At 40.0% G+C, this 15614-nt stretch overlaps 1 protein-coding gene across 4 annotated transcripts in view; it reads left to right on the top strand.

Annotated features, from left to right (window-relative positions):
• Camsap2 (calmodulin regulated spectrin associated protein family member 2) overlaps positions 1-15614 on the top strand; it is a 74906-nt gene that overhangs the window by 28957 nt on the left and 30335 nt on the right. For all 4 annotated transcript variants that reach the window (XM_031384038.1, XM_031384035.1, XM_031384041.1 and 1 more), the window contains exon 3: positions 12949-13110. In XM_031384038.1, coding sequence (XP_031239898.1) covers positions 12949-13110 — 162 coding nt within the window. The remainder of the gene's footprint in view (positions 1-12948; positions 13111-15614) is intronic.

Below are 15614 nucleotides of genomic sequence, written 5' to 3'. Positions count from 1 at the left end.
TCTCTCTCTCTCTCTCTCTCTCTGTGTGTGTGTGTATTTCTGGTTTTCCTGCATCTGCCTTTCTGTTTTCTTTCCAGGCTCCTTGGTAGCTCTTTCTGTTTGTTTACTGTGTACCTTGCAGTGTGCTTATACTTCACACATTTGTGCTCATGTAACTTAGCTCTTAACCATCGTGTTCTGAGAAAGAGACAGGTTTTGAGAATGCCCTAACAGATCACAAGCTAGGACAGGACTGTGGTGACGAGAGACGAAGGTCTTCTCTCTGCACCTATCAGAATTACAGTAGTGGGTAAAGTGAGAAGACCATAGTTTCTTACCAAGGTTTCATCAAAATGCATTTCAAGTGTATGAACAGAACTTGTGTCTATTTTTATTTTTAAACTTTTTTTTGTTTGTTTATGATTTTTACTTTTCTGTGTATGGGAGTTTGCTTGTATGTGTATGTACTCTGTGGTTGCAGTAGCTCATGGAGGCCAGCAGAGGGCATTAGATTCTCTAAAAGCAGAATTATAGATGGTTGTGAGGCACTGTGTAAGTGCTAGGAACCAAACTCAGGGTGTCTGCAAGAGCAGAGTTGGTGCTCCTAACACAGAGCTGCCTCTCTAGCCCCTGGCAGCTGTTTTTAAGCAGAGTCCTTTTCCTTTATGCTACATGTCACTTTTCTGGTTTCTGCTTATTGTACACCTAATTTAAATTCTCTTTTTTTTCTGGGTAACATATTATATATGCTTTTGGTTTTTTTTTTAAAAAAAAATTACGTTATTGGGACTGGAGAGATACTCCAGTAGATAATGTGTTCACTGTATGTTTTAAGGATATAGAGGCAGTAAATCCAGTCCTCCTCTTGGGCCAAGTTGTTATTGTTTTTTTATTATTTGTGTAGGTGAGTGTGTATGTGACTGTATGTGACTGTGTATATATGTGTGTGCGCACACATGCATGCTTACATGCGTGTGTTTGGGGAGAAAAAGACTATGAGAGTGAATAGTTGTAGAGATCAGGACAACGTTGTGAAATTTTCTCCTCCCACCTTTAGGTAGGTTCTGCAAATCAAACTAGGCAGTCAGGTTTGCGCGACAAGCCCTCCACCTACTGAACCATCTTGCCAGCCCTTGAGCCAAGTTTTGAAACGTGTGAGGGAATTTACTAGGTAGGGAAATGAAGGGTGTGATGTTGATAATGTGTGTGGGAATGTGAGGCAGTGTTGAGCTGTAGCTTTTAGCATCATGTCCATACTGGGAGATAACAGGAAGTGGCACCTCACAGTAGATGGACACGGCCTGAGTGGCCCTTCTTGCTGTGACAGATGTGGTGTTCTGGAAGTGAGACAGACTCACACAGAATGGAGGTTTAATCCCACAGAGGGACAGTCAGAATTGTGTTTCAGAAAGTTGCTTTGCTGGGACCGGGAAGGAATGTCACTCAGGTGTTTGAGTTTGCTGGGGCCTCAACTGTGGAAGACACTGAGGAGCTGGAGAGCTGCTTCAGGAACCGGGGCTGTTTTCTGCAATACTGAAGGTAGAGCTTAGGGTCTAGGCTAGTGGGAGATTTACTGCAGTCTGAGCCTACAAGAGGCCTTTCTTAAGGGCTGTGGGATGGAGATGAATTTCTTTTTTCTCAGAGTTGGGAAATAAAGAAGTTACAAACAGGGACAGGACTAGGGAAAAAAACCCAGCCAGTATGTCACACTTAATTAGTTAATTGGTAATTAAAAATTAGAAGTTAGGGGGCAAATAGCCCCCTAGTTTTACCATTCTAGACCCCTCAAGAATGAGATATTCTTTAGTCTTAGCCCCTTAGCCCATGTGAGTCAGTGTCTGCCAGTATCTGTATGTGTCTGTGATTCCTTTGTAGAAGCCAGAAGTCAGTATCACAATGTCCTTTCTTTTTGGAGATGGACAGAACCTACTGGCTGGCAAGCAGGTTCTCAGGACTTGGCTTGTCTCTGTTCCCCTTGAGCTGGGATTACAGATCCTTGTTACTGTACCCAGATTTTTACTCTTAAAAAATGTTATTTTGTTACTTTATGTGTGGAGGTGTTTTTCCTGCATGTATATCTGTGCACCATATGCATATGTGTTTCCCAGAGGCCAGGAGAGGGTACTGTATGCCTTTTTTTTTTTAACTTAAAAAATTGTTAGAAAAGGTAAGGTCCCTAGTAGATTTCATCGTATTCCTATAGAATGAAGCTAAAGTGAAGCTCCTCAAGAAGAAATAGTATTCTACAATTGTTCCACCCAGCTGAGGTTAACCCTAAATTGCTTTTACATAGAATCACTTATGTGAAGACAGACCTGTGGGTCATGATTATCACCGTATTCTCAGTGCCTAGCCAAGGAGATGCAAAATCAACAAACATTTGATATATTAGTGAGGTTTTAAGAATTAAACACATTTGGTAAGATCATATCACTCTTCCAACAAACAAACAAAAGGATGCAGTCTAGCTGTGCTTTGTAACGCTTGGGCTCAGAGCTCAAAGGTTTCTGTTTTGCTGAGGTAGAGGATTATAGCCCCTGTCTTTGTTAGAGTTTCTGTTCTTGTGAAGAAACACTATGACCACGGCAACTCCTATAAAAGAAAACGTTTAATTGGGGCTGACTTACAGGTTCAGAGTTTAGACAGTTATTGTCATGGCAGAAAGCATGTGTGTGTAGGCATGGTGCTGGACAAGGAGCTGAGAGCTCTACATCTGCATCAGCAGGCAGCACTAAGAGAAAGATGCTGGGCATGGCTTAGGCTTTTGAAACCTCAAAGCCCACCCCCAGTGACACACTTCCTCTAAGAAGGCCACACCAACTCCAACAAGGCCACATTTTTAAAAATACTTTGAAATAATGGCACTCCCTGTGTCCCTGTGGGGGCCATTTTCATTCAAACCACCACAGCTCCTCATCGCTCACTGTCTCTGAGCTTCTGAAATTAACACATAGTGACCTTCAGTCCTCTTTCACACAAAGCTCTTGTCACTCCTCCATCTTGTCTTCTGATAGAGCTAATGCCACACAGTGGCCTGGAAGAAGTTACCGGTCCAGCTTCCTCTCCAGGTTGTGCAGGGTCACTGCCACTTTTGCTGGTGCTTATTTTAATAAAATATCGTAACCTTTGTAACTTGTTTTAGATTTTTAGGTTTGAGGCACAATTTTTGACTTGGAAGCAAGTATTCTTGGAAAACTTACAAATTTGGAAAACTATAGAACACAAACATTTAGAAATACAGCATATGTAGCTAGTTAAAATGCAGTAGGCATGTCATCTTGTGCAGGGAGAGAACATGGTGCCATTTCACATTGTGGGCACAGGTAGCAGCAGTTAGCTGAGCAGTGCTGGACACGCCTGAGTGCTGGGTATAAGCTGTCACAAACAGAAACTTGCTCAGCTCATTGAGTGTATTCTTGAAAACACACTAAGCTGTGATGTGTTCATGCAGTCTGCTCTCAGGAGCTTTGAGTAGAGCCCCTGGTTTGTGGGCTGGATGGTGAGTTTTTCCTGTTAACATGTTAACATATCTGATTGGTTCATTGGAAATTTCATTAATTCCTTAAAGTATTAATTGATTAAATGATTAAAACTAAGTCTAAAGAGTATTTTTAGATTTTATTTCTTACTTAGATTGTAGTCCTATGTAGTAAGCTTCTGTCAAAGTTGCAAACATATAAGCAAGCTATAAACCTATAAAAATAAATGTTCCTTGAGAAACTTTTAGATTACTTTGAGGTATATATTTTATTTGAAATTTTGTGATGAAAAATTAAATGCTTATTCACATTTGAAAAATTGCTCTGAATTGACACATAGTACCTGTATATGTTTGTGGGACAAGCATGCCATTTTGATATATAAATGCAATGTATAATTACAGGTTCAAGATAATTGCATACCTGTTGCTCCAGACATTCATCATTCCTTTATGGTAGGAAAATTAACATCCCTTTACTGACCTTCCCCCCCCACACACACACACTTGTTTTTTAGTATGTGTGTGTAATGTGTGTATGTGTTCATATCTGTATATGTGTAGGCACCTGTGTGCATGGGTGAGTATCAGAGGATGCATTTGCATGTGGAGGCCTGAGGTGGTTGTTACGAATCATCACTCTTCCACTGTCTTCAGTAAGGCAGATCTCTCAGTTAAACCCAGAGATCCCTGGGCTGGTCTTATAGATTGCTTGCTCTAGGGATTTTTCTGTCCCCACTTTCTAAGGCTGGAATTATAGACATGCCTCCACACCCATCTGTCACTTTCATGGGTTCTTGTAATCATAACTTGATTAAGAATTTACCAGTCCCCCTCTACTAGCTGTCTAGAAATACTCAGTAGTCAAGCAGTTATTTCATTGTGCTATAGAACATGAGGAGTTACTCCTTTTTTCCATGTGAGCCTCTGTACCCAGTAGGTCTCTCCATTTTCTCTCCCGACATTCTTCCTAGGCTCTGATAGTCATTCTTGTGTGCTACACTTTATTTTTTTATTTTTTGGAGAGACGGGTCTCTAGCCCAGGCTGATACACTATCCTGTATCAGTTGGTCCAGAGAGTCTTGCAGTCTGTAATGCAAACCGTTCACCTTTGTTATTCTCTCTCAAAATTGTTATTCCAGCTTCTTTACATTTCCATATACACTTAGAATCAGCTTTTCACACAGGCACACAGCTAGTCCCCCACTTGTACACTAAAGAAAAACCAACAAAGACTAATGCTATCTGTAGGACTTATGAATATGGCCTTTCCTTTTGTAGTTTGTGTATATGAATCATAAGTAGATGTTATTTTTTTCAAGTGTTTTTCCTTTTGTTGAGATAATCACACGGCTTTCCTTATTTATCTTGTTAATATGTGAACTGTTTTGCAAATATTAAGAATCATAGGTGTTACCTTCTCTGGTCCTGATATATTAGCCTCTCTTCTATACTTACGTGTGTGCGCACACACACATATGTGAGTGATTCCATTCTGGTCATTCATTCATTCATTCACTCGCTCACTCATTCATTCATTCAGTGTGTGTATGTGTGTGAGAGAGAGGGGGTAGAGGGAGAGAGGAGAGAGGTTGCAGTGTTCCTTTGTGGGTCTTCAAGTGACTGTGGTTGTAGTGAGGTGTGTGTGTGTGTGCCTGTGCATGTGTGTGTATGTGTGAGAGAGCTCTTTCAACCTTTTCCCTCCCTCCCTTCCTCCTTCATTCCCTCTGACTTGTTTTTGTTTATTAGGGCTTGACAGAAACGGCACATTATAACTGACACCTTTCACCTTTCTTTCTTTTGGTGAAGATTGTCTCTGAAGAAATCACTGATCAATAATTTTGATTGAACCTTGGTGCTGAGATGTTCTAGTATATGGCCCACATATACTAGGGGAAGTGATTTTTGAGTAGACACCAGTAGCGAAACTTCTTTAATCATGTTCAGGAAGCAAGAGGGCTCAGAAGTAGTCGCTTACAGATTGGGTCTGCCTGGAGTCCACTGTTACTGTTCAGTGGTTTTCCTTCTCCATGACATTCGCTGTTACCTGCAGGGCTGGTCAGCATAGTTTGTAGTAATTTACTTCTGCAGAGTTTTGACAGGGAATGGGGGTGGGGGGGCAAACTTTTAAAAGGAACTCATGTTAGCAAAAAGAAAGACTAGTAAGAGCATAACAAAGCCACTTTCGTAATGGCTTTGGGTCATGAGTCTGGGTATATATGGGCAACTAGGTGAGCCCAGTTGCATCTGTTTAGGCCACTTCCTTACTGAAATTTCTTCAGATGCAGTATGTAGTATTGGGTCACAGATATCTTCTATTTAACCACTGTGTAGTCTGGACCAACTTGTCTTCTAGTACCCGTGCCTATATGGAGTCCAGAAGGTTTAAAATAGAGAGTGAGGGACCATCTATACAGAGTGAACAAACTGCCATTAAGACTGTTGCTAAAGTTACGTAGTGGACTGACTAAAGGATTCCTTGAGCTGAGTTGGATAGTTCCTCACTCTAGCTATTGGTTGTGAAGCAAGTGTTCTCAAGTTTTTGTGTAGTTCTTCCTGAATTTGATTGTAAAAATACATTCAGCAGGGAAAACAATGGCTAACAAAAGGAGTGGTTTGAATAAATTCTGATGAAAGCCTAGTAATTGACAAGAATAGTCAGTTTTTTTCATAGTATACAACACTTGTGATTGACAGCCTCATGCCATCAATTATTAGGACTTGTCATGTAACCTTTCACACGTCCACATCATGTTACCTCACACTTCTCTGTAGATAAGATGGGCGGTCCCCTGTATACACCTAGGTTAATTCTAGGTCAGAAAGGCCTAATTCACACCCACAAGTATATACATAACACATTGGAGTTATGTTATTAAATTAAAAAGGGAAATTGTTAAGAGGACACAAAGGGGTTGGGGAAGGTGAGACTGCATCAGGGAGGAGGTAGGGGTAAATAGGATCAAAATACATTGTATGAGGTCCTGAAAGTTAATAAAAATTTGTGTTTTAAAGGAGACATTTCAGAACTCTAACCCCAAGGAAGTTAGCTAATTGTTTAGCAGTTTTAAAAGTACTCTTATCAAAGCAGCTTTATAGATTTTTGGGGAAAAACAGTGTGAATGGCTTGGGCATTAAGTAATTCCAAGAAGTCCATGTGTTAAAAGTGATCCCTAAGGTGACACTGTTCAGAGGGGTTTTCAAGTCATTGGGAGCATGTCTTTTAGGGGACAGTAAAACTCCAGTGACCTCCTTGACTTTCCTGCCATGAGGGTGAGGGTGTTCTGTCTGTCACAGCTCCTGCTATTACTTGCTGCCAGTGCCACTGGCACTGTCTTGGGTGCTCATTACAGTAATGATAAATTGTCACAGTAGTCAACCATGTAATCAGAGGGATAATGAAAAGACTGTGGTGGTGGCCTGAGCCTGTAATCCTAGCATTCAGGAGGCATCCGCAGTACTAGGCCTAGCCTGATATACTTAAAAGACCTGTCTCACAAAACAAAACACAAACAGACTTGAAAAGCAAATAAATTCAAGAAAAAATTTGTTTTTCAAGATTGAAAGTTAAAGCCTAGTAAAAAAGATATCACAAGCCATAAGAACTTACCTCAGCAAATCATAAATGCTTGTTTTCCTAGGCTCATTGCCAAAGGTAAGGACAAATGACAGCAAAAGCTGTCCTTTTCAGAGTGACAGCTTCTCTGTGGGAAGCCATGGAGACAACCTGGGTTTCCTACTGGATAGAAAGGCACTTGGGTTTATTTAAACACTGGACTGTATGTCCATTTACACACACATGCTATAAAAGTATAGTATCTTATTTGTAGCTCCCAAGCTTGTCTTTTTTACAGAGTTTAAGAAGCCATGAACACTTGGCAAGTGTACTCCTTAGTATTCTTTTCCACTGAGATTTCAGTGTTTTAGCTTATTTAGAAATGATTCAGATGAGTCACCTGCATAACATACAGTGAAAACAGCTTAATGTTTAAAGGGTACGTTTGTTTGAGAGTGACCGCTCTTGTCATTAGGCATGAGATCCTCTCTCCTCACACAGTCTGCTGCCATCCATCTGTCCATCCATCCTGTCAGAGGAAACAATGGTGTCATCTCACATAAGGGGTAAGTGTTTATCCAAAACCAGGTCGGAGTGACTAAGGCCTAAAAACATAGACTGGGGTTGCCATAAATAACATGTTCTATTGTGGAAACAGTTTCATGAAATTTATTGCTATAAAACAAAAAAGAAGTCATAAATCACGACATTTACTGTGTATATTATGTAGACAGGTAATAGCAAAATGGGGGGAAGTTTTAGTTATTATCTAAACACATTGTTAGCTTGTGAGTTAGTTTCATGTGTAACTACAAGGTTGTTTTCTCCAACAAAGAGAAAGGAAACAGAATGGTTAGAAAAGGAGCTAATGACAGTCCAAAATAATCTGGCTCCACATCTGAAACATTCTAACTTCTCACAATTACGAATTTGTCAGTCATCTTTGTAGAATTTTCAACAGGAGTGTGGCTTTTTTTCCCCTGAGAATTTACAGTTCATTTTTATTTTGACACCTTTTATAACCTCTAACACTATTCTTTTAAAATTAGCATAGGTTAATTGTACAAGGCAGTGGGTTTTCATTATGACATTTTCTATTCTTACATACATATAATGTACTTAGATCAGCTTCCCCAAGCCATCCTCTCACCCCACCCTGCCCCATCTACATCCTAATGATGTCATGTGACTGTTGTGAGTAGGGTCAACTAATCATAGGTATGACAGCGCCTCCATAGGAAGGTGACCCTGACTCTTTGGTATGCCCCAGAGTGGTGTGGGATTTAGTTTTCATTTGTTGAAGAACCTTCTGTGGCATTTTGAATGAGAATGGTGCCTAGCAGGCTTATGTTTGAATGCTTGGAAAAACTTTGGAGGTGTGACCTTGTTGGAGGAGGTGTGTCATTGAGGGTGGGCTTTGGTGTTTGGTGAGACAGGCCAGCCAGTCTCAGTCTCTTTCTTCCTCCTGCCTATGGATCAGGATGTAAGCTCTCAGTTACTGCTCCAGTGCCATGCCTGCCTGCTGCTTGTCATTGTACTCCCTGCCATGAGGGTCATGGACTCTCCCTCTGAAATTATAAGCAAGCCCCCAAGAAAATGCTTTCTGCTATGAGTTGCCTTGGTAATGGTGTCTCTTCACAGCAATAGAATAGTAAATGAGATACCTCTAAGCATGAGTTTTTATAGTAGCTAGAACTAGTTCCCATTCCTACCAGCGTGCTATGAGTCTCCTCCCTTGCACATACCCCTCCACGGTCTTGCTGAGACTTGATTTTTGATGTTAGTTATTTGGCCTGGGATGAGATGGACTATTGCTGTACCTTTGATTTTCATTTTCCTAATGGCTAAAGATGTTGGACACATTTTCATGCATGTATGTGCTATTCATACTTATTAATTTTAAAATTGTCTGGTTCATTAACCCATTTGTTGAGTGAATTATTTGCTCCTTTGAAGTACAATAGCATTAGGGATTTGCTGGAGCTCATTTAATTAATCTAAGGTTTTGGGGCTGGAGAGATGGCTCAGCAGTTAAGAGCACTGACTGCTCTTCCAAAGGTCCTGAGTTCAAATCCCAGCAACCATATGGTGGCTCACAACCATCCGTAATGAGATCTGATGCCCTCTTCTGGTGTGTCTGAAGATAGCTACAGTGTACTTATGTATATTTAATCAATCAATCAAATCAACCAATCTTTAAAAAAAATTAATCTAAGGTTTAAGACCAGAAATTTTATGATCTTTTGATGATGTTGGTCATATTTAGAAATGATGATTCTTAAACTTATTTCCTTTTAAACTATATGCTGCATTAATTTGACTACTGATATGCAATTTTTTTTTTTTTTTTTTTTTTTTGAGACAGGGTTTCTCCGTGTATCCCTGGCTGTCCTGGAACTCACTCTGTAGACCAGGCTGGCCTCGAACTCAGAGATCTGCCTGCCTCTGCCTCCAAGTGCTGGGATTAAAGGCGTGCGCCACCACCGCCCGGCTACACAGTTTCTTTATCTATCTATCCAGAATAGCCCCATTAAACATTTTTCATTTACCTTTTGAGGTTAAATATGATCCAGTAGCAAATCTTAAAGTTATGTTGAAGTATTTTTTTTCTAAGATTTATTTTATTTATTTCATGTATATGAGTACACTGTGGCTGTACAGATGACTGTGAGCCATCATGTGTGTGGCTGCTGGGAATTGAACTCAGGACCTCTGCCAGCCCTGTTCGCTCCAGCTCCACTAGCTCTGGCCCTACTTGCTGCAGTGTAATTCACTGTAGCTGTCTTCGGACGCACCAGAAGAGGGCGTCCGATCTCATTACGGGTGGTTGTGAGCCACCATGTGGTTGCTGGGGTCCGAACTCAGGACCTCCAGAAGAGCAGTCAGTGCTCTTACTCACTGAGCCATTTCGCCAGCCCCTATGTTGAAGTATTAATTACAAATTGGGATTAACTCTTTAAAAGGAAGTCTGTATGTGCCTTTTCAGTAGTGTGTCTCAGTACGCCCTGTTTATAATCTAAGTCTCAGTTTCCTCCTGTGCCCTTTAGAGGGCTTGGGCTTAGGAGGTGTAGTCAGTGTGTGGGACTGAGACCAGTGCTGATGTTAAATTTCTCTCTTAGTTATGTAGCCATGAGCTTCTTTCTTTGTGAGGGTATGTGTTATGTATGTGTGAGTATGTATGTGTGTATGTGAGTATGTATGTGTGAGTATGTGCGTGTTTGTACTCATGAGTGCAGTCTGGAAACCAGAGGACACACTCTACCGTATTCCCTAGAGACAGGGTCTTCTCCTGAACTGGAAGCTAGCTGGCTGCTCCACACAGGGCCTGCCCGTCCACCCTCCCAGTGCTGTGGTTTTGGGTGTGCAGTCGTGTCCATCTTCTTACGTGGGTGTTGTGGATTCAAATTCAGATCCCTGTGTACACACAACAGCAGCTCTTGGTCACTGGACTGTCTCTCTATCCCCAAAGCTCTTCAGTTCTCACACATAATGTGCAACTTATTTTTGCCTAGTTCAAGATAATAAAAATACAGTCCTTGTAATACAAATAGAGAGCTTACTGTTGGTCTTTGGGTAGCACTTCAGCTCTCACCAAAAATCAAAGTCCTTGGAGCCCAGCATCCTTTAATGAGATGTGCGTGGAGCTCTCCTGGGTTTGGAGCCCAGCATCCTTTCTGATGCACGTGGAGCTCTCCTGGGTTTGTTTCTGTTTTTCATAACCAGTACTTTTGATTTTGCTCCTAAATACCGTCTCTCACTCTGCCACCTAGTGGCCTCAGAAGGGAACGTTGCTTCTATTGTAATAGGAGTCTACTGGGAGTATGGGTTGTTGGCATGAAGTCTGGAAGAATGGTGTGTGGTTGTGTTCTGCCTGCTTTTCCTGACGACTGTGAAGCTGCAAATCCATTATGTAGGTTTTTTCCCCTGTAAAATACATATAGTAGTGTTTAACTTGAAGGTTGTTAGATTAAATGAGTTTACTGCAAATCCTGAAAGCACTAAACAGTAAGAAACTGAACAGAGCACCTGGTATGGAACAGCTAACTGTTGGTTAACATCAACCTGATGTTAATGTGTTTAGATGGCAAACTAAGTGTCTTTTACTTGAAATCATAAAAGCTCTACCTTTGGCTTTGGGGGCTTTTTTTTAAGTGTTGATCTTTTCTAGGTCTTTTTATATTTTATATATATATATACATATATGTATATACATATATACATATATATATGTATGATGAAATCTGAAGTATCACTCAAAGGCCAACAGTAGGCTCTATATCTCTATATATACACACACATACACACACACACACACACACACACACACACACACACACACACATATATATAGTGTTACATTATTCATAACTTACCCCTATCTCATAAAGTGAAAGTATGAAAAATACTGAAACACAAGAGTTCTTAGTTTCTTCTGTCAGGGAATTGGGCTGTTTTAAAGCTACTTAAGTAATTATACTTAGTGTTTATTATCCCAACTCTTGACATAAACTATAAATAGATTTAATGTGTGTCTTTGCATGCTGTAGAAAGCACTTTTATTCATTGCTTTTCATTTCCCATTTCAAATATAAGACATTAATACAGATAACATAATTGCCTGTTTTACTTTTTACTAGTTTTACATACTGTAAAGTAGCCGGATCTAACCTAAATTGCTCATTGTGGGACATTTATATTTCTCTTTTGATATAAAATACTAAAGTGATTTCTTTTTGGAGTTAACAGCAAACCCAGTATATGATGAACTCTTTACAGATGAATGAGAAAGATAGTGTCCCAAAGGAAGAAACACACAAAAGATATGACGGGCATATTTGAAGAATTGCCGATAGTTGCTAACCATATATAAGCATGCTTAGCAATAATCAGATAATTATAGAATCAAACAAGTGTGAGATTTTCTTAGCCTTTCATGTAGATGGGGAAAGTAGATATTAAAAATGTAGAACTAGACATGAGGATACCATTCTTAGTGGATGTAAGATGGTGTAACTTACCTATCAGAACTTGAACTGTAGGTACTTTTGACCCAGTAGCCCCACAGGAAGTAGTCATCCCATAGAGGACATTGCTATAGCACTATACGTAAAGCCAAAGGTTTTAAGAGACAATGTGATGCTGGGCGGTGGTGGCGCATGCCTTTAATCCCAGCGCTTGGGAGGCAGAGGCAGGCGGATTTCTGAGTTCTAGGCCAGCCTGGTCTACAGAGTGAGTTCCAGGACAGCCAGGGCTACACAGAGAAACCCTGTCTCGAAAAACCAAAAAAAAAAAGAGAGAGAGACAATGTGAACATTATACTTAGCTAGTGTATATTAACTTTTTTTGTAAAAATACAAACCAAACTGAAGGCACCACTTATGCTTTTGTAATCTTTTGTAGGTTTTTAAAGTATCATATAACAGATTCATATATTTAGAAAAAGAAGAGAAAAAAAGGCCTATGGAATTACTGGAAGTCTTGTGCCATAGGAAGTTAGATGAGGAAATTTGGAAGCAAGAAAATCAGTTACACATTTTTTTGTTGTTGCTTATTTCAAAGTGAAACTTTGTAGTCTGAATTGAAGGTGTACATTTTAAAGTTGGAACTTTAAAATTATACTACATGGGTTTGAAAATGAGGGTTATCAAAGATGATGCTGGAGTTTGTAAATGTCATTGCAGATGATACATGAGTGATTATAACGTTGAAGAGAGAAAAGAGAAGAGGCTTTGAATAGATAATGAGCATCTTACATAGATCTTCAGTGAATAATCCAATGAGTCTGATCCTGGTGGTTCATGTTAGCATGCTTTGTGCTATCTTAACACCTGTCTGTAGTCTGGCTTTACTACTGTTTTTAAGAAAATGCTAATATTTTACAATGAAGCAATTTCTAAGTGTAATCTTGAAATTGTTTGTGCTTTTCTATTTTCAGAGTGCACATTTGGCCATGATTGATACTCTAATGATGGCTTACACTGTAGAGATGGTCAGCATAGAAAAAGTAATTGCATGTGCTCAACAGTATTCAGCCTTCTTTCAAGCCACAGATCTGCCCTATGATATTGAGGATGCTGTCATGTACTGGATAAATAAGGTAGGCTTGTACTGGATATGGTTCTAATAACAGAAAACTAAAGTCCTTGAATGCTCTTGTATGGCTATTTGTCTTAAATCAAAATATAAGCTAAAGTTGTACAATTTACTTGAAATATTTACTTTTAAAAAATGTAAAAACTGAACTCAACACCTGTGAGGCTGAAGTGGGAGAGTCTCGAGTTCAAGGCCAGATTGAGCCACACTGAGACCTGGTCTTAAATGAAAGTGTTGCAGTGATAAAGCAGTTTTATATATCTAACAGTATCTGTGGTTTTACTTATTAATAATGACTACTCAGGGCTAATCCAGTTTGTACCAGATTATTACAGAACTCAGGGCACTCACAATAGGGAGCTGCATAATGAGCATGGAATATTCTTGGATGGTATAATTCTCACATGTTTTAGATTGGAGAGTCTTAGGTTTGCTTAACCAAATTAGACAAAATCATATTGATCATGAGTTCATTTTTTTGGAGATTTTTATGGTCGGTGCTTTGAACTGGTTTCATTCTTAATTTACTGCTCTCCTTGCCCACATCCATGCATTCTGTTTTGAGATAAGGTCTCAGTGTATGTACCTAACTGACCTGAAGCTTCTAGAGATCCTCTTGCCCCTGTCTCCCAGGGGCTGGGATTACAGGGATTACAGGCTTGTGCCACCAGATCCAGGTGGCTCTACTTTCATTTACAGTTGTGGACAGGCACTGAACAAATGTGAAATTGCATGCTGAGGTGTCCTTCCTTGCTTGCATGAGCTTGTCATCAGCTAAACTGGGTTGCAGAGATGGCTTAGTAAGCACAACACTCGCTGCACAAGCATCAAGTCCAAAGTTCAGATCTGAAGCTACAAGACTGACAGCCTACCTGCAGTCTCAGTGCTTGGAGAGCAGTGACAGAGACCCTGTGAGGTCACAAGTATCGTGGCTGTGTCACGTCCAGACGGCAGCATTGCACAGCAGTCCTCCCCCTCCTCCAGCTCTTGTTTCTACCCTGTTGTCCATGATGTTCCCTGAGCCTTTGGGGAAGAGGATTATAGAGATGGCCCATTTAGGGATGAACACGCAACAGTCACTTATTAACTCCTTGTTACAAGTCTCTGCTTCAGTGCTGCCCACTGAAGAAAGGCATGTCTCTTGCCAAAGTTGAAAGCAGCACAGATCTATGAGAATAAATGTAGATATTTAAAAGGCAGTTTGACACATGACCTGCTAGGCACGTGTGCCCACTGGTACAATAGTGGCATAGCAGTCATGGAACTAACAAAACCTTTCATAGATCGGATTTGAAGCCTACTCAGAGGAGGGAATCCATGCCTGATAATGTAAACTTTGGCCAGAAGCTTGTGGCTCGGGTGGCTGTATGCCTAAGTGGGAAGCTGCTACTCTTTTAGTAAATGCTCATGTAGGAGGAGAAAAGTAACTCCAGCAAGTTGTCTACTAATCACCACAGCGAGGCCATGGCATGTCCATGGTAATGATTTTGAACACCTTTAAAAATGTCTATAACCATTTGTATTTTTTCTTTTGAGGTCTCTGTATAGTTCCATAGCCATCTGTCTCAAGCCCCTTGGTTAATGTGGACAGCTGTTGGATTTCCTCAAAATCTTTTCCTGTACCTTTGGAGATGACCATGTAATTCTGTCCTTGAGTCCATTTATGTAATTAGAATATTTATTAATTTACCTGTATTAATCCATCTATATGCCTCTGGAATAGAGCCATCTTGATCATAGTTAATGATCTTTTTTAATGTTCTTGAGCTGAGTTTGCAAATATTTTGTTGAGAATTTTTGTAACTGTACTCATCAGGAGTTTGGTTTGTAGTTTTCTTTTCTATTGTTGCATCTGTTGTCTGTTTTGAGCGTCAGAGTAATATTAGCTTTGTAAAAGGAGTTTAGCCACGTTCCTTCCTTTTCTATTTTATGGAATAGTTTGAGAAGTATTGAGTTATTTCTTTGAGAGTCCGAAAATATCAACAGTGAATCCATCTGGGTCTGGATTACTTTTTTTTTTTTTTTTAAATCTGAGATAGTTTAGTTGCTGTTTCAACCTCACCACTGTTAGATCTTTTATAATTGTTTATCTCATTCTGATTTAATTTTGATAGGTCATATGCACCTAGAAATTCATCCATTTATTTTAGATTTCAGTTTAATGAGAACATGTTTTCAGATAAGACTTAAAGGTTTTCTGCCTTCCATTCGCATCTGTTACAATGTCTGCCTTTTCATCTCTAGTTTTATTACTTTGTGTCTTCTCTTCCTCTTGGTTAGTTTGGCTGAGCTTGTTTATCTTCCCAGAGAACCAACTCGTGCTTCCTTGGTCTTTGTTCTCTTTGTCTGGTGTTTTCATTTCTTTCCTTGTACCCAGAGGCTACTGATATCTGCCCGGCTACAGAGTTAGGGTGGGCTTGGCTTTCTTTTTTCCAGGGAGTTAAGGAATATCGTTAAGTCATTTCTTTGTGATCTCTCTGACTTCCTGACTTGGAGACATAAATCATT

This window comes from Mastomys coucha, unplaced genomic scaffold (genome assembly GCF_008632895.1).
Source record: "Mastomys coucha isolate ucsf_1 unplaced genomic scaffold, UCSF_Mcou_1 pScaffold1, whole genome shotgun sequence".
NCBI classification, from domain to species: Eukaryota; Metazoa; Chordata; class Mammalia; order Rodentia; family Muridae; genus Mastomys; species Mastomys coucha.
Note: the sequence above shows the minus strand (reverse complement) of the source record. Positions and strands in the feature narration are given on the sequence as shown.